Consider the following 26,415-nt stretch of genomic DNA (forward strand, 5'->3'; position numbering starts at 1 on the left):
TTCCACTCTGGAGGTCCAAGACGCCAACTTCTACAAAGAAGAGATCCCTATGCTCCACGACCTCTGGACTAAGTGTGTAAATGTAGGAAAAATAAATGTGCTAGGTTTTCTAAAATTGACTCCTTCTGCCTTAGGCCACGAAGTTATCAATCACCCCTCATATTGTTAAAACATATCTCATCTCCACCTCCATCATTTCTCAAAGGAACATTTTAATTGGATTGCTTTAACCTCACTTCGTAACTGTCCTTCAAGGTGTCAAGTCATTTGGTGCTCCCTTCTCCAAACCTTTTCTAATTCATCCATCTCCTTTCAAAAGCCAGCATAACAAAAATGTCACACCACATTTCAGAATAAGCCCTACTGTTTTCTACAATGTTATAATTATCTCATGGTATTACCCAATCAGGATTTATTTTATCAATCATTTTGTTATTAAAAGAGTAGACATGAACCATTATCTTGTTTCATACACAGAACAGTAGAGCACTAGTTAGATCATCCAGCCCACAATGTTGTGCCAATTTTAATGCCCATTTATACTAAATGTCTTCCTCCTCTGCATCATTTCCTTCCTTCCATATTTCTATGTCAATCTAATGTCTTCAAACTGCCTGCTTCCACTATGACCCCTGATCATCTACTCTGGGCACCTATTACTGTATGTGGAAAAAAAACTAGTCTCTTGCATTACTTTTCAACTTCCACCTGTAAACTTAAAAGCATGTCCTCTGGTATTTGACATTTCCACCCTAAAGAAAAGATTTGACTGTTTACCCCAACTATGCCTCATAATTTTAATAACCTATAGGTCTCCTGTCAGCATCTGGACTCAAGGGAAAACACCACCAGTTTCTCCAACCTCTTTTAACAGCTCATATTCTCTAATCCAGGTAGCCTCCACCACTGCATCTTCTCCACAGTCTCCATATTCTTCCTATTACAGGACTACCAGAACCGCATGCATATTCCAAGAGCAGTCTGATATTTCTGTTTTATGCAGCTAAGTACCTTTGCATCTATTTATATTAAAATTTGTGAGACATGTCAACCCATTTATGTAATCTGCTCAGGTTTCTGTAAACACAGCAAGCGATTTAAGGTAAAGCAGACAAAAGTTGTGTCATGGGTAGATTTTTTTTAAAAACAGACATCTGTACAATGTTATCACACCCAAATATGACAAATTGGATACCACACTGGTTACACAAACTGAAGTTTCCATTTAACATCACCTCCATCGTTTGCTGCCAAACCCAATGTCAATCTGCAGAGATTATTTAAAGCAATTACCTCGTGAACTTCCCTTTTCACCCTTGAAAGAACATTGTCAAACAGTTTGAAAATCCAAAAGTAATGCTCCATTTCTATTACAAGCAATTACAGTCGATTTGTATGACTCAAAATATTATGTGTTAATCAAGATAAATCTGCACTTAAGGTAATAGCTTATTTTTTGAAAAAGCTTACTAGCACCACATTGCAACAAATAAGTATTTGATGCACTAAAATACAAAACATGGATTCTTTGAAAGGTACAATATGTAAAGTTAAACATTTAAAGGATTTTAAAAAATCACATTAGAATTTAATACAAAACCTGTGATATATGTATCATGAAGGTCAAATTAATTCCAGCTCTATAACATCAAATTCTCACCTGATAAATATTTAGATCCTCCACTCTAAAAACAACACAACTAGACAATAGCTTTGTTCTTGACTGTGGGCTAGTCGAAGATGAAACATTAGCAGGACTTGTTCCTTTTGACATCTGTTCTTTCCCTGTAGTAACAGGTTTATTTCTGAGTGTGGTCTCTACATAAATTAAAGAATAAACAATTAACATACTGGCCAAAAATTCAGTTTTTGAAGTAATAGCTACTGTTCAGTAAAATCAATTTTTGTTTCAAACACTTTCCAGACAGAGTAGGCAAAGATTGTTCAATCAAGACACATGAAATAAAATGTTTGCCAAAAAAGACAATTCTTTTGGGTGGAATAAACTATCCAGGTGAACAATCTGCAATGAGAAAGCTGTTGTTTTCAATAGTCCTGTTCAAAACCACACATTTTAAGTTGAGCAAACCAAAGAAAAAGAAGGATATCAACTTCAAAATAAGCTTTGGTTGCAACTGATCATTCAAATTCTCTATGATGCAAAAAATATCTCAAGTTGGGAAACCAAAAAGAGAATTAAGTGGACAGTTCAGATTTGTGTTTCAAAATAACACAAATACTTTATCATTATTTTTTGGACATTTTTCTTCACATGCACATGCTTTTCTTTGTTTAAAAAAAGCAAAATCCACTGTATGTCATTATAAGTATATCTGATAGCACATTTGAGCAATTAGCCTTTAACGAGCCACTGGACCACAGAGTGGCACAACAATTCACACTATTGCTCTACAGCTCCAGAGATCGAGATCTGTGTTCGATCCTGATCTTGGGGGGCTTTCTGTGGCACATATATAGCCTTTGCGCAACTGTGGCATTACCACCCAGGTACTTTAGTTTTGTCCCCATTCTCCAAAAATGTGCCACAATATAGGTTAAATGTCTACTATAAGTTAACCCCTCAGTGAGAGGAGAATTGGTGGGATGGGGAGAGGAGGGTGGCTAATGTTAATGTAAGAGAAGAAAATGAGTGCTTGATGGCCCGCATGGATAAAATAGGGTAAAAAAGTATGGCTCAATTACTCTCTCCTTAGAACTACAGCTTAAATAGTTAAGCATCCTATATAAAGCAAATACATTTCATCATGCCATACCATGCACTGCAAATTACAAGTTCGGTGCAAAACTAGAGCACCAATCCACAACCCCACCCCCCAAACACACAGATAACTGGAACTTCGTTGCATCAATCATGAGTTTATAACCTCTTTCCCCTACAAACACAGAAAATTCAATTCTTATAATTAACCATGAAAGCATACAGAGAATACTAACCTATTAATATGTGTGGAGGTGAATCATTTGGTGATGGAGCTTTGCTTTTATTATAATCCTTCACAGCTTGCTTCAGCATATCAACATTAGACTTGAATTCTTTCAGTAACTCCTTTGCCCAGTTTGATCTAGTTTTTGTAGACTCATTGTAGTGCATCCAATGCTGACAGCTGTCTCCTGAAAACGTTAAAAATCAAAGTCATTTATGTTAGTACAGGTGTCCTCCACTTTTCAAACGTTCGCTTTATGAAACCTCACTGTTACGAAAGACCTACATTAGTTACCTGTTTTCGCTAACAGAAGGTGTTTTCACTGTTACAAAAAAAGGCAGCACGCGGAAAAAGCAGCACGCGCACCGAACAGCCGCTCTCCCCCGGATTCGGAACTGCATTCTCGCCGGCATTGCTTAAACATGTGCCTGTGAGCAGCCGGTTGCAAGATGAGTTCTAAGGTATCGGAAAAGCCTGAAAGAGCTCGTAACGGTGTTACACTTAGCATAAAACTAGACATAATTAAGCGTTTTGATCGTGGTGAACGAAGTAAGGACAAAGTGAGTTTAGCTTGTGGAAGTTGACGAAGATGATGTTGAAGAGGTTTTGGCATCTCATGACCAAGAACTAATAGAAGAAGAGCTGATGCAATTGGAAGAGGAAAGGATAACAATCGAAACCAAATGCCGTAGCGAACGGACTGAAAGTGAAGTCGTCCAGGAACTGAACGTGAAGCAACCGCGTGAGATTTTCGCTGCAATGATAAAGTACGACTTTAATTTTGAAAGGGTACATCGGCTTAGGGCATATTTGCAAGATGGTTTGAATCCTTACAAAGAACTGTATGATCTAAAAATGCGCGAGGCTAAGCAGTCAAGCAAGCCTTCCACATCAGCCACAACAGATGACGAACCTCAACCTTCGACATCAAAGCAGGCAGGCTTAGAAGAAGATGACCTGCCTGCCCTCATCCATGATGAGATGACACCCCATTGTCCCACCACCCCAACCCCTGGGCCGTGGACAGATACCCATTCGTGGAGAATGCAGCAATAACCGGGACGCACCCAGCACATCTTTAAGAAAAAAAGCCGAAATAAACACGCTAATTAATTAGGTGCCGCCCGGCACGTAAATGTCGGCCCAGATCAGAGACGATTGCATCGCCTCTGATCTGGGCCGACATTTACATGCCGGGTGGCACCTAATTAATTAGCCTGTTTGCTTCGGCTTTTTCTCAAAGATGTGCTGGGTGTATCCCGGCCACCGCTGTACCCCTGCATGCTTCACGGATCGGTATCGGTTCGCTGCCCGGAGGGTGGGGGCCACTGCACCACCCCAGCCTCCGACGACTCAGACTAACACACCATCATCAGTGTGCTCAGCGCCGTCCCAATTCCGGCAAGTGATACTACACTGTATACACATTATTTCTACTTTATATCCGCTGTGTATTTTTATGTGTTATTTGGTATGATTTGGCAGCTTCATGGCTTAAAGGTTACTGGAGAGTGTTTGCGCCGTGCTTCTGCCGAGAGCGTTTGCGTGAGATTTTCACTAACGGAGAACAGTGCAGCAATGATTGTGGAAAAGTATTTCTACTTTATATAGGCTGTGTATTCATCATATCATTCCTGCTTTTACTATATGTTGCTGTTATTTTAGGTTTTATGTGTTATTTGGCATGATTTGGTAGGTTATTTCTGGGTGTGCGAACGCTCACAAATTTTTCCCATATAAATTAATGGTAATTGCTTCTTCGCTTTACGACATTCCGGCTTACAAACCATTTCATAGGAACGCTCTACCTTCGGATGGTGGGGGAAACCTGTAATCTCCAGTCATTTGACTATGAGTTATCCCCTGCCTACACTCAATAAATGCAAATTCCGGAGGAGACGGTAGTTACAACTTCTGAAAGGTCACTAGTACCCAACAGAATTTAAGTGCCTTTCCCATCTACTTTAAAAACTATTAACAGTAAAAATTTGGTCACAGTTTCACACTGCACTAAGTAACTTACAACTTCACCAACCCATGTGCTCCATAGCTGAATGTCCAACCCTATGAACTTGAAAGCACAAAGGCTGTCTCCTTCCATGCAATTGTTCCTAGGTGCCCCCATCATCTGCTAAAACCTTCATGCATGGTTTACATCTTAAGACTTGACAATAACAATATTCCCCAGGAGAACTTGCTACAACTATTCATCCAGATACTCCGTTCATTAGAATATATCAACGTCCAAACAGAAGATCACAAGGACATCCAAATCACCCACACCTTGATGGGAACCAACACGGCTACATAGACTGTTGCCTAATACAGTCAGTTCTTCAGACAAACCAGTTTAAGATGGCACTAGTGAAGCCTAGTACTTAATGGCAGCAAAAAAAAACAAATAACAGCTTTTCTTGTAAAATTTATGGTAAACGAGCAAAGGGGAGGCCAAGCTGACGGTCGAAGAGTACAGGTGTGAGGTGAATTTGAGGCAAGGTCGAGGCATATTCATGGCAAAGTTGGCAAGAGTGGAGTGGAGGAAAGGCAGATTTGAGCCCCGTCCACTTAAACCGAGAGCAAGGTTTGATCGATCCAAGCACCAGGATGACTTGGAAAGGTTGGGTACGGGATGAAACGTGGCTGAGGGGCCCAGACCCAGAATGTAATGACGCAACAGGGCCCGGGTCCTACCGCGAGGAATGACTTAATGTTTGGACAATTTAAACGCTAGGCTAGATGGATTGAAAAGGCAGGGTATTGGGAAAAGCGGCGAGAGTTGGGACGTTTCTGCTCGCCGTTCTGCAACGCTTACTCAGCTCTGTGCTGAACTGAGCCCGAGGCCTGCTCCGGGCTCTGTGATGTTTACTCAGCTTTGCGCTGAACTGAGGCTGAGGCTGTGGCCAGCTCTGGGCTTCGTATCAATGGACTCACTTTTGTTCTGAATGCTGTTTGCTTACTTTTATTGTTTGCAAGATTTGCATTTTTTGACTCTCTCTGCACATTGGGTGTTTAATGGTCTTTTTTATGAGTTTGTTAGGGTTTCTTTGTTTTGTGGCTGCCTGTAAGGAGATGAATCTCCAAGTTGCATAATGTATACATACTTTGATAATAAATGTACTTTGAAAAATAGTGGCAACCCATTTTCTTACAACCATATTTCTTCACTGAAATTTTTGCAAGGATCTTACAGCAAAAGCTTCCCTCAGGCAGTGTTAAACAATCTAATGACTCCCTCAGAACCCAAACAACACAAAGATCCACTATAATTAGCTCACGTTAACAGATTCCTTATTTCTTCAGAAGAAAACACTTGTTGTAATTAATACAAGTTGCTCTCTCATGCCTCAAGGGAATATGTCTATCTATACATGTACCTAAAAGTATGCTCAACAAAAAAAAAAGCAGACAACCTCAGATACAATGAAAGTGTGACAGATCCAGCAACTGGCCAATGATCATGATGTGTGCTATGTCTCAGTGCTGTCAAGACAACCAAGGGCCCACCCTGTTGTGAGTCAAAAACAATGGGGAACCCAAAGAAATGAACCACCTTTTGGAAGGAGCACTTCCACGAACTCCAGCCAGGCTGACAGGAGCTTGAATAGACCACATTATCAGCAGAGGAGCAGCAACATCTCCAAAGCCAACTCAAGTTCTAAAACATAGTGAATAGGCAAAACTGTTTACTCATGTTTCCCCATGCAAAGCGGCTGAGAAATGACTCAATTGAGACTATCTTCAAGAAAGGAGACAAACAAAATTATGGTAGTTAGAGGTATTTTCCTGCTGTCTGCCACAAGTCATTATTGCCACCCTCTACAAAAAACTCATACCAATGATTGAAGAGTTGCTCCCACAACATGCAGAGTGGACTTTATCTAATCAGCAGCTCAATGGAGATCATCTTCACCACTTCACCATGGAACTACTCCAAGAAAAGTGCTCGAAGCAGCATCAACCAATATCAATAGGGTTTTGTGAAATTTTATTCTTTTAATCAGTTGATTGAAAGACTGTGGAAAACCTTTAATCAAATATGGCTGCACTCAGAAACTTTATTAATTGTATGCAAGTCACGATTTCCACCCAAGGGCTGATTATAAAGCCCACCTCAGCTCACAATGTGGTCGATCATAACTATGTCATTGCTCCTATGAGTATAACAATTATTCTTGTTGCAATATGACATCTTGTCTCCAAAAAGAATCCCATGAGGTTGGAGCTGTTCCACAAGACAAAAGCAACACTCTATCAAAGACATCACTGACTACATAAACATGTATACCTTCAAAGGAAACAGCATTCCTCTGGACCACGCTGCATAACACAGTATATATAACTCACACACAACACATTAAAAAATTACCACAATAAAATTAACAAATAATAAGGTACATTGCAACACAAGTTTAAAAGTATACAGTATAACGCTACTGGTGCTTCATGAGTTATAAGACCTGGATGGAGGCAAGGAGTTCAGTAGTCCTATGGTGAGTTTTCCATCCCAACAATTCTTGTCCTAATGCTTTGGTATCTCCTGCCTGATGGTAAGTGGTCAAAGAGATTGTTGGATGGATGGGAGAAAATATTGACAATGCTAAGGGCCCTGCGTGCACAGTGTTCCTGACAAATATCTCTGATGGATGGAAAAGAGACCCCAGTGATTCTCTCAGCAGTCCTTGCAATCCTTTGCAGGGGCTTGCAGTCAGGTGCCTTGCAATTCCAGTATCAGACAGTGATGTAGCTCGTCAGGACTCTCTTGATGATGCCCTGTAAAAACTGGTTAGAATGGGGGGGGGCAGGGGAGAGCCTCACTCGCCTCAATATCCTCAGGAAGTGGAGATGCTGCTGTGCTTTCTTGACCAAAGAGACCAGGAGTGATCATCCATTATGTGTACTCCCAGAAACCTGGTGCTCCTAACTCTCCCCACGGAACAGCCGTGTATGTACCGCGAGGAGTGGTCAGTCTGCAGCTTCCTAAAGTCCACAGTCGTCTCTCTGGCCTTGACCACATTGAGTCTCAAGTTGTTGTGCTTGCACCATTCTACCAGTCGTTCAACTTCCTCTCTGTCCACCATTTCATCGTCATTGCTGAGGCCAACCACCCCTGTCATCAGTGAACTTGATTTGGTTTGAACTTCAGTGCAGTCATGCATAAGCAGCGTGAATAGCAACAGGCTGGGTGCGCAGCTCTGGGGGGCACCAGTGTTCAGTGTGATGGAGTTCGGGATGTTCTGCCAACACCTCTGCACGGATATCCAGACTGAAAAACAGCCTTTTTTTCCCAGCACTGTCATGCAGCTGAACAATGTCCTATTTCAGAGTTGTTTGTTTTTAATTCAGTTGTAATTTAGATAAATAACTCAGGTGTTATTTTAAATTTAGTCATTGTGCTTTTAGTAACTGAATTGCCAATATGCTGTTTTACACTGAATGGATTAGCATTACAATCTCCTTGTCCTCAGCAATGGCATTACAGCTCCAACTTACTAACTAAAACATAAGTCACATCACAAGCTGAGCAATGGCAGACATTGACGATGAAATTCACCGCATCTTTAGTGCACTTTCGCAACCTTTGATCATCTCAGGAAAAGTGTCATGATCAATGTCTCAAACCTGGCTCAAAACAGAGCTCTTCCCTACTGAATGACATAGAATACCTACAACAAGTACCTCAAAACACTGCAGAGATACATTAAACCCACGTCCCAAAAATTCCCAAAATCAATTTACAGGAAGGAAATGCTACCCCTGTATAACATGACCAATACTGAGGCTCGAGTCACAGTCTACCAACTCTGATGTGCTGGCCATATTATACAGACACCCAAAACCAGAGGAGTCCCAAAATGAGCACTCAGAATGATTAAGTTGCATTAGAAGTGGTACTGAGAACCATATTTCTTCATTGAAAGCAGGTGGAGTGTTGGAAATTCATTCATAATTGCAAGAGACTCATGATAATCCCAGTAGGTCCAAACCAACTCAAGTCCATCCAAATAAATCAAATCCCTTTCAATTTTCCTGAATTCCATGAAGCTGGAAAATTGTATTTGAAATTCCCCAGACCCAAGGTTATAGATACTTCCAGCCTCTCCTTCATTCCTCATTTCTTCCATGACATTATTTGCTGTAAAACCACCCACCATTTATGTCAAGTTTTGAAATTTATTCTTTGAACCTCCCTTCCCATCTGTCATAACAACCTACTTAAAAACCACCAGACTGACCAAACATCTGGTCTTTCCATCTCGTATTTACTTTGTTAATTTGTGCCTGCCACACATCCTGGAATATTACTACATAAAAATGCAAGGGATTTTTGTTTGAAAATCCAGTGTTCAACAATGACAGGTTTAAGAAAAAAATGGCCAAGCACGTTTGAAATTAAATCGCTTTTTGTTGTTTAGTTTTTAAAATAGTATTAGAGTTCGCAAAGGGAGACTTAGAGTGTTTTGAAAATAAGAGTAGAAACAGCTCATATTTAACAACCAATGGTGAAGCATATGGATTTGCAAAAAAGGGCATAGAGCACAAGTCTTAAAGAATCATCTCCACAGCAACTAGGTCTTCCCAACTCTTGGTTTACAGTGCAACAGGTTGTGGCTCTTCAAGAAATTATTTGGGTAACTTTTAAGATACAGATATAAAAAGGTTGAAAAGTAGTAGTGTGGTGACGGCTTGGTAGAATTTGCAAATTCATACTTCAGATGTGTAATTACATTTTTACTGTCATACCTGCTCTATGATAGGGATAGTAATCCACTGTAATTTGTGTAAAAGAGAGTTGCATGGCTCCGCCTGTGATTTCTCTTGGAAAACCTGCCAACAGATGGTGAAAATTAATAAAGCAAAAGTTAGTACTGGAATTTATGTTTTCCTTGCACATGAGAAAATGGTTCCATTAACTCTCCACACTAACAATTTAACGTTGGCAAATGAAGTGTGAATTCAGCCTGCATGCAAAATGCATCTAGTCAGTGAAACCAGCTGAAAGTAACAGCCATTGACAGTCTGTGACAAAAGTCAGCAACAGTGGCAGAAACTGATAAATTCAGTATCGATTAATTGAAGGTAATGTTCAAACTGAAAGAAAAGATGCTAAGCAGATACCGTCACTGGTGTCAGACTAAGGATACATTTTAAAGTGACTCAGTGGTATCAACTTTTATTACAAAAATAGGCCTAGACATAACGGAGTAGCAATCAACAAACAAATTACTGAAACACACCTTGACCACCCATGGCCTTTTTAAGCACATGGAGTTTTCTGTCAGTTTTGAATCAAAGTAGGGAAAAAAAATTCTTGGAACCTTGGAAGAAGGTGACCAAGAATCAATCTTATAAACATAATATTGAGACTCAACACATGCACTACTAAACACCATTTTAAGCTAACATTTGATAGAGTAAAATGTCCACTTCAGACCATTAGGGCATTCTAATGATTTGGCATTTCATGCACCAGGTAACTTTTCCCATGAATTTGTTGACTCCTGTATTCACTCATATTCCCTTGGTCCATGGTTCCTACTCTCTAGTTATCCTCACTGCTCCCTCATTTGCACAAATGACTATGGCTTGGGTTCTTGCAGTCTTCCACCCATCGCAAGACCTGCCAGTTCTTTGGTGTTTCCCTCACCTTCCCACCAAGAATCACCAGGCCTTTGGTTTCTGTGCTCCATCAAATTCACCAGGCTCTGATTCACATGCTCCCCAAAACTAAGCCAGTTCACTGCAGAACTTACTATTCTTGTGTAATATCATGAAAAAACATGGGGGAAAAAATAACATCCAGTAGTCTGGAAAATCTATCAGTCTGACATCAATGCCCCAAACGTATGTACTCTAATACAGGGGTTCCCAAGCTGAGGTCCATGGTACATGCCATAAAAAAGGTTGGGAACCTCTGTTCTAATAGAACAAAGAATACAACTGCAAAACTCAACTCAGTATGACGTTGCAGAGCTAATGTAATAAGTTTTAAAATTAAAACACAGAATCTAACGAAAGAGTTCCTGTTCTCAAGCTAATAATTTCAACTAGCTCAAAAAGACAAAAGACAGTGTACCTCTTTCCTTCACATGAATGTCATCACAAATGTGCAAATCCAAATGAGAAATAATTAAATGATAAGATGTTTCCTTTACATCAAAAGCACTGAAAAGTTTGGCAATAGCATCATTCTGATCAGCTGTTGCTGCAGCTTGCTGCGTTCGAACCTGCTGGGAAACAGGAAGTGGAGTTGCACTCTGCAAGAACAATGTATAAATGTAGGTCAAAATTTAAGTGAATTTTAACTACTTTGAATTAAAGATTTTTCATAAAAAGATCATCAACCTGAAATGCTTATCCTGTTATGTCCAACATTTTAATATTTTAATCATCTAGCACTCTGCCACCAGACAATTTAAATCTATAAATAAATGAACTTGCTTTCTCTATTCACTATTACAACAGTGTTCATGTTTCCAAATCAATTATTTTCAAGAGTTACAATCAACCTTTGCACTTTTACCTCCAGATTCATTACCCAGTCACTTCCATACTCTAACCAAGTTCTTCAATATTTTCTGAGAACCAGAGCTGAACTTTAAACCTAATTTTTAACCCATAATTCATACAACTTCTGTAGTATTAGACATTACCATTCCCCTTCAATGTCTGGTGACCAAATCCCATGTACATTTTACTGTAAACTTTACATTCAACTTACTCAAATTCTTCTGGTTGATTTGCATTTTCCTAAGCTAATATCAGCAGAACCCTCAAACATATCCAGCACCAATTCTTTGCTACATACTCTGCCTCTCACCAATAAATCCTATTCAAAATCCTCGTCTAAATCTTGCAAGACTTCTGAAACCAAAATCATTCAACTTTACAACTGCTACACCATCAGTTCGTTAATTTACGATTTTTGGTTTATTCCCATTACAGGTCGAGTACCCTTCAGCCTAACTGCTTAGGGCCAGGAGTGCTTTGCATTTTGGAATATATGATGAGATAGTTTGGGATTGCCATAATTTCTGACTCTCAATTTATGTGTTTCCAGTAAGCAGTCTTGTCTTACACTCGTTCATCACACATGTGTACTTAACAGTGAAAATTATTACATACCATTAACATAATGAAAACATAATGTATGCAGGGAGACAAAAGCAGCACAACAGCATCTAGAAAATACTTGAATCAGTTGTTAAACAACAACAAACAATGGCAGGCTTTTTTGCTTTATGAAGTTTTTTTTTATTTTTCATAAACTTTTGTTCATTACACATGAGGCTACTTCTCAGAACTGTGGGTGGTGTGCAGAGACCTGCACATTGCCTGGGAACCTTCCCAGTGCCTTGTGGAATTTTCCAATTGTGACATCATGTCAGCAGCACTCAAACGGCTTTGAATTTCGGAAGTTGTCAGATTTTGTATTTTCAGAACTCAATTTGTACAACTTCTACCAGCTGCCTCAGCCCCACTTAAACTTGCTCTTCACACTTGTGTTTTCAGTCTATTAATAAGCCTTTAGTCACCCCCTATTATAAAATGCAATGCAATCAATGACTATTAAAGTAGGAAAATCTAATTTCCAAGTGATGTTGATAATCTGAGACGAGAGCTATAATGGCTTCTGTGGTCCAACACTGAACCACCATTCAGAAATTTAGTCAGCAAATTTAAACCAAATGAAATGTAATATAATCACACCATGTTTTTCAGAGGAAAAAAAAGGATTTTTATGTACAAATAGATTGCAGAAAAACACATTCCAACAGCTCTGATCCAAAATTCATTTTGTATCTGAATAAACCAAATGGCTTTCCAAGCTAACTTGCCTGGTTGAGACACCAAGCACTGTTAGTACGGACATCAAAGAGTACAGGAGAAAGCAGATGAAGGGGATTGAGATAGAAGATAAATCAACCATAATCAAATGCTGGAGCAGATTTGATGGGCTGAATAACTTAATACTGCTCCTATGTCTTATGGTCTTATTTAACCTGGGGAAGAGTTCAGAGTTTACTCTGCCCTCCTTTGTTATGTATACCTACAATACAGTTTAAGAAATTTGGTTAAATGGGCAGAAGTTGAAGTCCCTGGTGTGTACACAAAAGCCCAGACCTTTTCTCAGCTTTTTAACAATCCCCAGACATCTGTAAGCACCTGGTTTGGGAAATCTGACCACTGTGCAAATCTGGTGGGCCTCTTAATCGAGTAGGAAGAAATGGCAGTAGAGGGAATAAAAATTACATTGCTTTTCTATTTTGTGGTGGTTTAAATGTATTTAATTAATTTAAACATGCTCTAACAGTACAATTTTAAATTTATAATATTTTTCCCTAGTTTGCATATCATTGAATGGCAAAGACTTCAATCTAAATGAAACTTGGATTACGGATAAACCTGGGGTAAACATTGTTGGCTATCAAGTGATCCAGGAGGCAAGGTTCAGAATTTATTGGGTTTCAGCACCCCATTACAGACAACTGTGCTCAGTAATTTGGGGAAAGTTGCAACCCTCAGTGGAAAGAAGATCCCTGTACTCTGGGAGAGTCAAACTTCAAAAGATAATACAGTACTGTAACAGGTTTCAGCATTTCCTAGTGTGTATGAAACAATACCATTTTTTTCTTTTACAACAACTAGCTGGTTAAATTCTTAACAGACTGTAGAAAACAACTATCGAATCCAAAATGAAGTTAATACCTGACTTACAAGATGTTTAGTCATCAAATAGCAGCACTATTTGTAGTTACTTCATTCTAATCCCCATAAACCTCCCTCAAAGAGCTGTCACTTTCACATTTATTAACAACCAAATGCAAGGAAAACAGGTTTTATACTTTCAAGTGAAAGACTAAAATATTTTGAATAGTAACTTAAGGTCAGAGATCCTATTTCAAAGCTCACAACATGCAATTAGTTCAATTTTTGCTCTCTTAGCTTTGCTTATTAGCATTTTTAAAAATCTGCTATTTCACTGCAGTCAAGGGTATGAGTAAATACTATAAATAATTAAATCAATCATCAATTGATATTTAAAATTCAGTAACTTCTAATTAGCATTTGGAATGCTGTTACAATGTTTTCATTCCTTAAAGGTCAATAATATATAATTTACAAATTACAAAGCCCCTTTTGAGCTGAAATAGGTAAGCTAATAGTTTCGCTTTTACATTTGTGAATGCATTTCTCACAAGCCATATCAATTGAAGTGCAATGATTTCCACTTCTATTTGTTCTAAAATAATACTTCATATGGAATAAATTGGAAACAACAACCTGGGTTGGTGCAGAAGCCATACTCTTCCTTTGCTGTGCAGATTTTTCTATGACTTCACTCAGAGATTTTGAATACTGTGCCATTGCCTTCAATTGGGAATCCGTCAAAACCCACAATAAATCATCCAATATAAGCACCAGCTTCGATGCCACTACATTACAATCTTTTAACTGTTGAAACAAGAACAACGAAGAAAAAGATCTCAAATCCTGTCCGATACCCAAAACACAGGCTGAAGATAAAACAAGAGTTCCACCAAAATGATTTGTAACAAAATATTTCCCAAGCATTGTCAATGATCTTCATACAATCAGGATGTCTTCAAACTAACAAGATGCAGTAAAACTCTGATAATCTTATCTGCTCAGATCTTGGTGGTGCTCAAATGATAGATTTTTGGAACTGCAAGATGTTATCAAGTCTGAAGTTATTGTTTTAAAAATGATAGAATGTAACGTAACATTCCAGTGAATCCAATGAGCTTAAAAGGAGTATGGGAACTTCACCCAGTCAGCCAAATGCAGAATTATCAGAATTTCTGAATAGTCAGATAGTGGTTTATCAGAGTTTTACCAACATCGTAAGCCAAGCTACAAGTTTAATGTTGGGAGCAGAAGTGGAAAATTGGGGAGGCGGGGGGTATAAAGAGTGGACACAGTGGAATGGAAACTAAGCATAAACAGTACAGCACCAGTTATGGAATGTTTGGTAATTCAGTTAAATACTAATACTCATTATTTTGATCTTTCTGTCCATCACAGTACACAAACATTTTCTGTGATTGAAATTACAAACAGCCCCAGCTACAAATATTTGATACTAATACTTGTCTACAATCTAAATAACTAGGAAAATGTCTAGTATACTAATCTCTCACAATAATACCCATCATTATCATCATAATGTACCATGTCATATGACGTAAGCGATCATGGTCTCAATAACCACGATTGTTCTTGACAAATTTTTCTGCAGAAGCGGCTTGCGATTGTCTTCTTCTGGGCAGTCTTTACAAGATGAGTGACCCTAGCAATTATCAATAGTCTTCAGAGATTGTTTGCCTGGTGTCAGTGGTCACATAACGAGGACATAGCTTTTCATACGACCATCCACCACCTGCTCCCATGGCCCTGATCAGTTGGGGCGGGGGGGGAGGGGGGAAAGGGTGCTAAGCAGGTGCTACACCTTGCCCAAGGCTGACCTGCAGGCTAGTAGAGAGAAGGAGTACCTTACACCTCCTTTGGTAGAGACATATGCCCACCCTGCTACCCTACAAGAACACTACTACTCTTAGGTAAAGAATTAGAAATGCAATGCATTTGCATCATGTTGTTGGTAATCTGTCTGACTAATAATTATTTTCCTTATCAGGCCTATTCAATAAGAAAATAAATTGGTAACTTTATAGGCACCCAAGGTTTTATTTAAAAAGTGGTAGAACATCGTGGCCAACTACACAGCTTTTCTTGAGATTCTTTGCTGTCTGTATGTGTCCAGACTGCTCACACATCTGAGAACAACTTTGAGGAAGTTCTGTTTGTTGGTCCCTATAAATCAATAGCTGCACTTCTACACTGTATCCACTACAAAATACACGACTGCTGCAAGTTCTAAACTGCAAGCATACACCATTGCAGTGAATTTTCTGCTGAAGAAATTACTTTCTATTTCTTACCCTTCGCTTCAAACTGACTTTCAGCTTGGACTGGTTTGTGATAAGCCTCACTGGTGCACTTAATATATCGTGTTCTTCATTCTGGATTGCATCTGCCTCTATTCGGATCATCTGCCAGGTGATCTCCTTGAATGTCAAAACCTGAGTACATAAAAAGCAAGCCAACTATCAACCAGAAAAAATAGACACCAGATTTGTTTTGAAATATACAAAACACAGGAATAAAACTGTATTACTGTTTTAAACAGAAATTCTGCAGTTATTGGTCTAAGAAAATCATATTGTTACACTGCTTAACAGACACACTGATTCAACAGGCAAGCTGACTCTGGTTAATGAAGTTACATTATTCCACAGAGAGAGCAGATAATTACATATTTTATGGGCACGTCTCACACAAGTGCATATGGCACAATAGCAACTCCACATCGCTACACAATCTTCCTATTCTTTGACTTTCTTGGTACCAAAAAGTTAAATAAAACCTCACTCTAATGTTGTCAGATGCCCTGTTTAAAAATTGGATTATTTTTGTCCTCATTACCCTAAAGGTGGAAGCAAACAACCTTATGAAATCAGAGCAGTCTACCCAGTGAAGGCAGCCCTAAGATATGGTGTGGGTTCTTGCAGAGTAGAACTTGTATCTTTGCCTACTCCAGAAGTGTCATTTATTGACCATGAGGCTGAGATTCTCCAAATTTTCACATTCTTATTTCTCAAAATATATAGAGTCAAGAGGTCTCTGCAAACATACAAGTTAGTTTACTCAGAGACACAGGGTGACACAAATATGGGCCCAGTATCAGAATTTTATGATCATTATTATATGATTCAAGTGCTCTTCATGCACACAAAATCTGACTGTCATTCATGCAGTTGAACAATAAAATAATGCAAGAGCAAGACCAATTCCAAAATAAAGATATAATTTACCTCACCACGTTGAGCATCTTGTATTCGGGTGAATCGTAGGTCACTTTGTTGCCAACTTGTATTTACACTATATATTTGCAGCTGGGACAACTCAAAAGATGCATTAAAAGCTCTTGCCTTGATCTTAATAATGATGGAATTCACAGAAAGCGAGATACCTTCTACAACTTTTTCAGCAAAGCCATATTCACTATAGGAAGAAGAAAACATAAATTATGAACTGAACTAATTTAACTTATCAATTATTGGTGATCAGCTTACTTGTTAAAAGTAGCAAAATAAATATCATTAACTATTCTAAAAAATATATAGCTTTGTAATTTTACAAACCATTTGCATTGCATCTAGAACATATTATATTTGAAAGCAGAAATGCAAATGATAGATTTTGACTACAGAAGTTTTTTCTGAATGATTTGCTGACATATCTCACCTCTGTCCCGAAGCTGTTGCGATAGGAGATGGACCATTAGGAGGACGAGGCTCCTCACAAGTTCTCATCTCCATTTCTACCTTATCCAGATACTAAACGAAGAGAAAATAAAAAGCTCAATATCCAGATTGAAATGACTAAAAGTTGTTCACTTCAGTTCCATGTATATTTCATATGGATTGATATGGAATACAACAAAAAAAATACAGTTCTACCGACAATGATACCAATCCAGAATTTGACTGAAGTGGCATGCTTCCTGTATGATCCTGAACAAAAATGCATTATCGGACTTTTCAAAGGGTGATTACACCTGACTTTCATTGCTACCTTACCAGTACCTATATATAGCTTGAGTAGTGATTAATAGGTATGCAAAAACTCAGATAATCTTACAATGCTTAAGAAAACTAATGTCACCTGTCTTTATTTTCCACAACTCAACTTTTCCCAAAAGCTGAATTTGCCCACAAGTTTGTACAAAATATTATGGGAAATAGCTTCTCGTGAAGAGAAAGAATTTTTTCCCCCAGAAGTGATCAACATTATTACGATAGATAATAGTGTAATGGCAGGACCTTTCGAATCACTGAAGTACCGAGGAATCCTGGGGTACAAGTGTATAACTCCCTGACAGTGGCAACACACATGTAGGGCATTCAACATACTTGTCTTCAATAGTCAGTGTTGAATGTGAAAGTATGAAAAGCATGCTGCAGCATAATTAATCTTTGGTTAAGGCGACATTGGAGAATTGTGTGCATTTCTGGTCATCATGGCTTTGAAGCAAGGTTGTGGAGGCTTTGGACAAGGTACAGAAGAGATCCACCAGGACGTTGGCTTTATAAGACAATTAAATTTTTGAAAAAGCAGAACAGTAGCTGCCTAGAACACATTGCTGCAGACTGGTTTCCCTTGTTTGGTGGCGACTGGCGGTATGGGAGCTGTGTGCCCTCGGTTGTAACGAGGACTAGGTCTCAAGCAGCAGGCTTGCCCATTGCTGCAGTCCAGGAGAGATTCACTGGAGGCGGTGTAGCGTGGCATCCAGGCTCAACTGGGGGCTAGCCTGTCCCATTGGTGCTGCCCTCCAAGTCTTCAATTGGTGGAATGACAAACTGGCATTGCCAGTAATCTGTACAATCAATTTGTGGGACATGCTGCTCAGGGTCTTGGACTAAGTGTTTTTTTTTAATGTGTGACTATGTTTTTTTTGTTTGCTATTTTGAAATGTACTCTGTATGTTTGCATGTTTGCCCCAGAAGAATGCCGTTTCATTCAACAGTAATCATGTATGGCTGAATGATAATTAAACTTGAATTTGAATGTGAATTTGGGGAGGGGAGGGGGAGGGGAACATTCCCTCCCTCCCTTCCCCTTGAACTTGATTTGAATGATGGTGGAAACAGATACAATGGGAACATTTAAGATGTATTTAGATAGGTATGTAGTCATACCACGTGATAGGGAATAGAGGCTTATGGATCACTTGCAGGCAGATGGGATTAGTTTGGACTGGTTTAAAATGGGTTAAATAGAGTCACTGAAAGAACTACATTTGTGTGGCTGCTTAAATGACAATACAAGTGTTCTGGGAAAAAAAAATAAATGTTACTGAAAAATTAATCATGCAAACCTCACCAACTTGTGAGAATTCACTCTAAGATCATGACCCAGTATTTACCAGTTTGCTTGTCACTCAAATCAGTCCACTGATAATTCCATAGCCTCTGCACTCCCACTCAATCCTGTTCTGCCAGCTTGGTGTTCAATATGATCGTAACTCAAATGCTGGCGGTAAACTATCCTTGTTTGGTCTCAACACTTCTCTCTGTAACTGGATCCTGGACTTCTTCACAGAAAGGCCACAATCAGTCCATGTTGGCAGAAGCATCTCTAGCTCCATCACACAGACCACTGGCGCTCCCCAGGGCTTCGTTCTCTGGCGACTGTTCACAATGCTGACACATGACTGCGTTGCTAGATCTAGCTCAAACCGAATCATCAAATCCGCTGATGACACAACAGTGGTTGGCCTCATCAATAACGACGACGAGACGGTATACACAAAGGAAATGGAGCGGATGGTAGAATGGTACAAGCACAACAACTAGAGTCTCACATGAACAGACCAGAGAGATGATGGTGGACTTTGGGAAGTGCAGAGTGACCACTCTTCACTGAACATGCACTGCTCCTCTGTGTAGAGAAATAGGAACACCAAGTTTCTGCAAGTGCACCTAACAGACGATTTCACCTTGTCCCTCAGAACCATTTCTTTGGTCAAAAAAGCACGGCAGCATCTCCACTTCCTAATGAGATTGAAGCGAGTGAAACTCCCACCCACCCCTCATTTTAACCAATTTTTACAGGACCAACATTGAGTGTGTCCTGGTCTAGTGCAGGAATTGCAAGGCATCTGACCACAAGTCCCTGCAAAGGATTGGGAGGGCTGCTGAGAGGATCATGAGGGTCTCTCTTCCACCCATTTATCAGGAGTACTGAATATGCAGAGCCATTAGCATTGTCAGTGATCACTCTCATCTGTCCAACAATCTTTTTAACACCCCCTACCATTAAGCAGGAGGTCCTATAGCTTTAGGGCAAGAACTGTTAGGATGAGAAGCAGCTTCTTGCCCACACCCCCCGAGGACATAAGACTACTGAACGCCCTGCCACCACCCAGGACTCATTACGTTAGAAGCCCCCGGCATCATTATACTGTTTATTTTCTTAAACTTGTATCATATATGTATTATTTGTTAAGTTACTAGCGGTAGTATTACTTTATGTGTTATGTCTGTGAGTTGTATGTATTAATCTGTGCCCCCTGGAACGTTATCTCATTTGGCTGTATACGTGTTCGTGAATGAAAATAAACTTGAACTTGTCAATACCATTCACTAGCTCTTGCCATTGACTAATATGGTGGTTTAACTTTGAAAATTCCTTTTTGCTACTTGCCTTCCAGTTGCCTAATGCTCAGTGGCATGGCCTGGTCCAGTAACAGAATTTTGAAAGGTGCAAGTTATATTAGATTGAATTTCAGTATGAGGAGTGGGGGGGGGACCATTATTATTACAAGCTGAGACATATCTTACATTTCAGCCACATGAAGCATTTGGAATGCTTCTTAATGTCTTCTAACATTCGTATAGTACTAAAAAACCTGAAAATATTAATATATTTGAAAATAAATGAAACTGTACTCAATTACACATTAACTTGCTCACCGGAATAGAGAAGCTGGGCAGATGCTGCACGCAGATTCTCCAGCATAATCAAAGGGAAACTACCCAAGTTCATGTGTTCCTACTGGACTCCATGACAATCCATCAGAGCAGTTTTGAAAACACTGGTGAAAAGTGAATATCCACCTCGGTGTGCAAATCATGAATGTGGTGGCATCTTGCAAATAATATCAACTAAGTATCATTAAAGACCCTCACCATCTAGGACATGCCCCCTTCTCATTGCCACTGTCAGGATGGATGTACAGGAGCCTAAAATCTGAAACTCAACATTTTAGGAACAATTTCTTCCCCTCTGCCATCAGACTCTGAGAAGTCCATGAGCACTATCTCACTATTCCTCTTTTGTGCTACTTACTTATTTTTATTGTAACTTATAGTAATTTGTTATGTCTGCATTATAATGCTACCACAAAACAACAAAGTTCTCAGCTTACATTACTGACATTAAACCTGATTCTGATTCTACTGTCACAGTATATCTGTGAATTGCCACAGTGATGTCAGGGGGCTGTGCAAATTGGCTTCCACAAATTAATCTTTTCTTGCTTGGTGATAGGTAAGTGCATTGCATTGTACTGTTGCCACAAAACAACAAATTTCATAACACAAGTCAGTGATAATAAACCTTATTCTGGTTTCGAGGTTTTCTGCCACTCAATGGCAAAATGCTGAATGTAGTTCAGACCTTCATATGCAAATAGTAGAACTGAATAGTAGAACAGATATATGAACATTATTCATTCTACTTCCCTCAGGAATACACTGTAATATAGATAAATGCATATTAAACATTGCTCTGAATAATGAACTTAATTTAAAAACCAAGCTGCTCAATTATTCCTTTTGGTGTCAAGTCTCATCAGAAACTGAAGCACTTAGCACACAATTTATATTTAATTACTGTAATAAAATGAAATTTTACCAAGCAGATTGGATGAGTTTTCAGTTTAGTCCAATGGATCTGAAAGAGAAAAGAAGAATTGATTAATCCATAAACATTTAATTTTTTCAGAATTACTAACACAGCTTAAATCCAAAAGCTTCATTCAACTTTTCCTTCAAATTTTGCAATTAATTAATGTGACCATATTTAAATTAAATTACAAGTCATATAACATTTTGAGAAAAGTATCATAATAAAAATTCACAATTGAGATTATGATGTCCAATGCACAAAAGTTCCCTGAATAAAAGAATACAGGCATACTTCAATAACTAATAATTATTTGAGAAGTGGTTTTCAAGTACTGAAATTACATTTTTCCTCAAAGAACTTTAATGGGTGATTCTTCAATCAGTGACACTTTTACCTACTTGAAATTCTGAAAAATGACATTGCTTCATACTCTGTTTTCTTTATGTTATAATTTTTATTTTAGGTTCTGGAATGAAGGCCAGAGTTTGGCATTGATCAATCTTTAAGACAGCTTTTATATTTTAAGGTGTTCTTGCAGAGTTTTCATGGATAAGCGTTATTTCCATCATACCATCAAAGTTCTTAATTTAATTTAAGATGAAATGACAAAGATTTCAGTCAATCCTGCAAATAAAAACCATGCCCTTTAATAAATCCGTTTTAACTTTTTTTTAAAGTACATTAAGAGTATATTTTTGAGACACATTTTCTTAAGCATGTCAACATTTTCCTTGGCTAAATAACACATTTGTTTACTAATTAGACCATTGGAATTTAACCCTTTTTTGATAGAATGCCGATTTTGGCATCAAAGCACTTGACTCCAGCAAATGAGTTCAAACCAAAATTTCTAAATCAAACTTCATTTCCAAACAAAATATGCACTGTAATGGTAATGACAAAATACTTTTGACATTGAAAAACAATGGCTTTATTTTAACATTAACTCTGACAAAACATGTCTAATTAGAAGAAGCAAAACTTACAATTAAAGACAAAATGTCATAAAATTTCACATGGGCTTCAGTGAGATCACAGTATCCTTTAGCTCTGTTTGCTCTCACATTTTTCTGGCCTCTCCTATGAGGCGATTCATACTTTATTGATCCCGGGGGAAATTGGTTTTCGTTACAGTTGCACCATAAATAATAAATAGTAATAGAACCATAAATAGTTAAATAGTAGAATGTAAATTATGCCAGTAAATTATGAAATAAGTCCAGGACCAGCCTATCGGCTCAGGGTGTCTGACCCTCCAAGGGAGGAGTTGTAAAGTTTGATGGCCACAGGCAGGAATGACTTCCTATGACGCTCTGTGCTGCATCTCGGAGGAATGAGTCTCTGGCTGAATGTACTCCTGTGCCCACCCAGTACATTATGTAGTGGATGGGAGACATTGACCAAGATGGCATGCAACTTAGATAGCATCCTCTTTTCAGACACCACCGTCAGAGAGTCCAGTTCCATCCCCACAACATCACTGGCCTTACGAATGAGTTTGTTGATTCTGTTGGTGTCTGCTACCCTCAGCCTGCTGCCCCAGCACACAACAGCAAACATGATAGCACTGGCCACCACAGACTCGTAGAACATCCTCAGCATCGTCCGGCAGATGTTAAAGGACCTCAGTCTCCTCAGGAAATAGAGACGGCTCTGACCCTTCTTGTAGACAGCCTTAGTGTTCTTTGACCAGTCCAGTTTATTATCAATTCCTATCCCCAGGTATTTGTAATCCTCCACCATGTCCACACTGACCCCCTGGATGGAAACAGGGGTCACCGGTACCTTAGCTCTTCTCAGGTCTACCACCAGCTCCTTAGTCTTCTTCACAATAGGCTGCAGATAACTCTGCTCACACCATGTGACAAAGTTTCCTACCGTAGCCATGTACTCAGCCTCATCTCCCTTGCTGATGCATCCAAATATGGCAGAGTCATCAGAAAACTTCTGAAGATGACAGGACTCTATGCAGTAGTTGAAGTCCGAGGTGTAAATGGTGAAGAGAAAGGGAGACAAGACAGTCCCCTGTGGAGCCCCAGTGCTGCTGATCACTCTGTCGGACACACAGTGTTGCAAGCACACGTACTGTGTTCTGCCAGTCAGGTACCGTGTGGGTTAGGCCTGTCAAAATCCATGGGTCAAGTCTCGAGAAAATGAGGTCATTCTGCTCTTTTTGTTGGCCTACTGGATATTCTGGTAGGGTATTCTTTCCGTTCTCCGTGTTTTCTCATCAGCAGCCTTTTTCTTTCTTTAATTAACTCTCCACTGTCATCTCTTTAGTCTCTATTTGCACTTCAGTAATTGTGAGATGATCTTAGTTTTCCTGGCTCCCTTTTTTTTCCCATCTCTCTCTCTTTCAAGGTACTGCTGATATTTCATTGGGTCTTCTTTAATTGTGTCTGTGTATTTTTTTTTGATAGGTCTGCTGATGATTTTGGGGCCATCTTGACAACTTCACCACCAGCTGTATGATTGTAATGACATTTCTCACTTTTTAAAAGAAGAAATTGGCTAAGTTTCACACTGGCTAAGTCGACCGAATAACTAACTTGTAAATGGAATTTAAATATACAGAAATAAAGTGAAGTTATTTTTTCTTCAGTTAAAACACTCAAACAGTAATTTAGTAATGACATATAATAAACATACTCACAGATCAGGAGGTATAAATCTATATTGCTCACATTTCTGAACATCAAAATGTCAGTCTTCTACCATGACAACCACATGCTCCCCTATCCCCATCTCACTTCCTTGGCAACCACATAAGCAGTTGTTTGAAAAAAACTGACTGGATGTGTTGCGCATTAGTGATGTTGCGGACATTGGTTCGTCATAAAAAATGTACAAATTGTATAACTCACATGAATTTGACATGTGTTTAAAAGTTCTTGTGAGAAAACACAAACTAAAAATTTCATGAATTGCATACTTATTAATACTTTATTTTGAAGACAAAGTTACAGACTCTGGGTAGGGGGCAAGCCCAAAGTAGTGAAATTCTGCCACATTTAAGTTTTTAGCTCACTTAAAAATTAAGAAAATATTATTTATGAAGCATTCTGAAAAAAAGTTTAGAGCTACAATTACCTAACCTACAGTACTTGTTTTTGTAAAAACTATTTTTTTTCCTGAAAATCACCGAGGACAGAAAAGTTATCCTAATTAAAGTATCACCCTAATATCAATCAACCAGTGTTATTCTTGCTTTGAATGCTCTTTAACTATCATTATCATTCCTATTCTAGAATTGACTACTTTTTTATTGACTCTCGTTTAATTCCATCTGTAATTGATTGCAATTATGACATTATCGCCACTTCGGATCATGCTCCAATGAAACTTTCTATTAAGTTAATGGATACTTCTTCTACTAATAGACAATGGCGATTTAATTCTAATTTGCTTCAAGACTTGGACTTTGTTAAGTTTATGAAGGAACAGATTGATTTCTTCTTTTCAACTAATATTACAGAAGAAATTTCCAACGGGACAGTATGGGATCCGTGCACAAATTATTTCCTATTCTGTTGGTTTGAAAAAACATATTAAGAATGAAACACTTTTGTTGGTTGATAAAATTAATTGATAAGAGACATTCTATTGCTGCTAGCAAGGAGCTTTATAAACAGAGAGTTAAACTCCAAATGGAACATAGTTTATTATTAACATCCTCGATTGAAAATCAATTAATGAAAACTAGAAGTGAGTTTTATATTCATAGTGATAAATCGGGTAAATTATTAGCTAATCAATTGAAAACTACTTTGGTTAAACATTAAATTATTAAGATCCGTAAACATGATGATACTTTGACAGTTGATCATGACGAGATAAACAAAACTTTTCAAGAATTTTATACCTCTTTACACCATTCTGACTTTCCTCATGATTTTAACATGCAACTTTTTAAGAAAATTGAATTTTCTGAAATTTCACCCGAAGATTGTTTAACATTAGAAACTCCTATTACAGAGGAAGAAATAACAGCTGTAATCTCCTCAGTGAATTCCAGCAAAGCACCTAGTCCTGATGGTTTTACAGTGGAATTTTTTAAAGTCTTTTTCCTCTATTCTCTCTCCTTGGTGTTCTAGAATATTCAAAGAAGCAATCAGATTAGGTAAATTACCACAATCGTTTTATGGAGCTTCTATTTCTTTAATTCTTAAAAAGAATAAAGATCCTACTGATTGTGCATCATATAGACCGATATCTCTTCTGAATGTAGATTCAAAAATTTTTTCAAATATTTTAGCAACTAGGTTAGAGAAGGTATTACCTCAAATTATCTCTGTGGACCAAACAGGATTTATAAAAAAACATCTTTTTCCATCTTTTAATATCAGGAGGTTAATGAATATTGTTTATACTTCTTCACTTAAGACTCCGGAATGTATTATTTCATTAGATGCTGAGAAAGCTTTCAATAGAGTTGAATGGCCATATTTATTTTGTGTGTTCGAAAAATTTAATTTTAGTCCAATATTTATATCTTGGATTAAATTGATATATCATACCCCTGTGGCCTCGGTTTGTACTAATAATCAAAGATCTCCCTTTTTTCGTCTATCTTGGGGTACTAGGCAAGGATGCCCTCTTAGTCCATTATTATTTGATATTGCCCTTGAACTTTTAGCAATTGCCAACCGAGACTCGCCAAACATTTTTGGTATTATCCGTGGAAGCGAAATACATAAATTATCATTATATGCAGATGATTTGTTATTATATATCTCTAATCTGGGGAAATCAGTTCCCGTTATTTTATCTTTGTTGGCTCAATTTAGTAATTTTTCTGGTTATAAATTGAACCTTAATAAGAGTGAACTATTTCCCCTAAATAAACAGGTTCCTATTTATGGATGTTTACCATTTAAATTGGTTACTGACTCTTTTACAGATTTAGGGGTTAAAATCATGAAAAAGATTTATTTAAAGCTAATTTTTTACCTTTAATTGATTAGATTAAACTTTTGTT

General features: G+C 38.3%; 1 protein-coding gene across 5 annotated transcripts in view; it reads right to left on the reverse strand.

The window, feature by feature from the left end:
• Nucleotides 1-26,415, reverse strand: part of bltp3b (bridge-like lipid transfer protein family member 3B) — a 143,756-nt gene that overhangs the window by 53,104 nt on the left and 64,237 nt on the right. For 3 of the 5 annotated variants that reach the window (XM_063072538.1, XM_063072536.1, XM_063072539.1), the window contains exons 3-11: nt 21,444-21,482; nt 17,271-17,362; nt 16,838-17,027; nt 15,905-16,045; nt 14,226-14,399; nt 11,020-11,200; nt 9,687-9,770; nt 2,956-3,132; nt 1,661-1,818 (exon numbers count right to left, since the gene is read on the reverse strand). In XM_063072538.1, coding sequence (XP_062928608.1) covers nt 1,661-1,818; nt 2,956-3,132; nt 9,687-9,770; nt 11,020-11,200; nt 14,226-14,399; nt 15,905-16,045; nt 16,838-17,027; nt 17,271-17,362; nt 21,444-21,482 — 1,236 coding nt within the window. The remainder of the gene's footprint in view (nt 1-1,660; nt 1,819-2,955; nt 3,133-9,686; nt 9,771-11,019; nt 11,201-14,225; nt 14,400-15,904; nt 16,046-16,837; nt 17,028-17,270; nt 17,363-21,443; nt 21,483-26,415) is intronic. The other 2 variants (XM_063072540.1, XM_063072537.1) reach the window with 1 other exon arrangement.

Source organism: Mobula hypostoma, chromosome 20 (genome assembly GCF_963921235.1).
Source record: "Mobula hypostoma chromosome 20, sMobHyp1.1, whole genome shotgun sequence".
NCBI lineage: Eukaryota > Metazoa > Chordata > Chondrichthyes > Myliobatiformes > Myliobatidae > Mobula > Mobula hypostoma.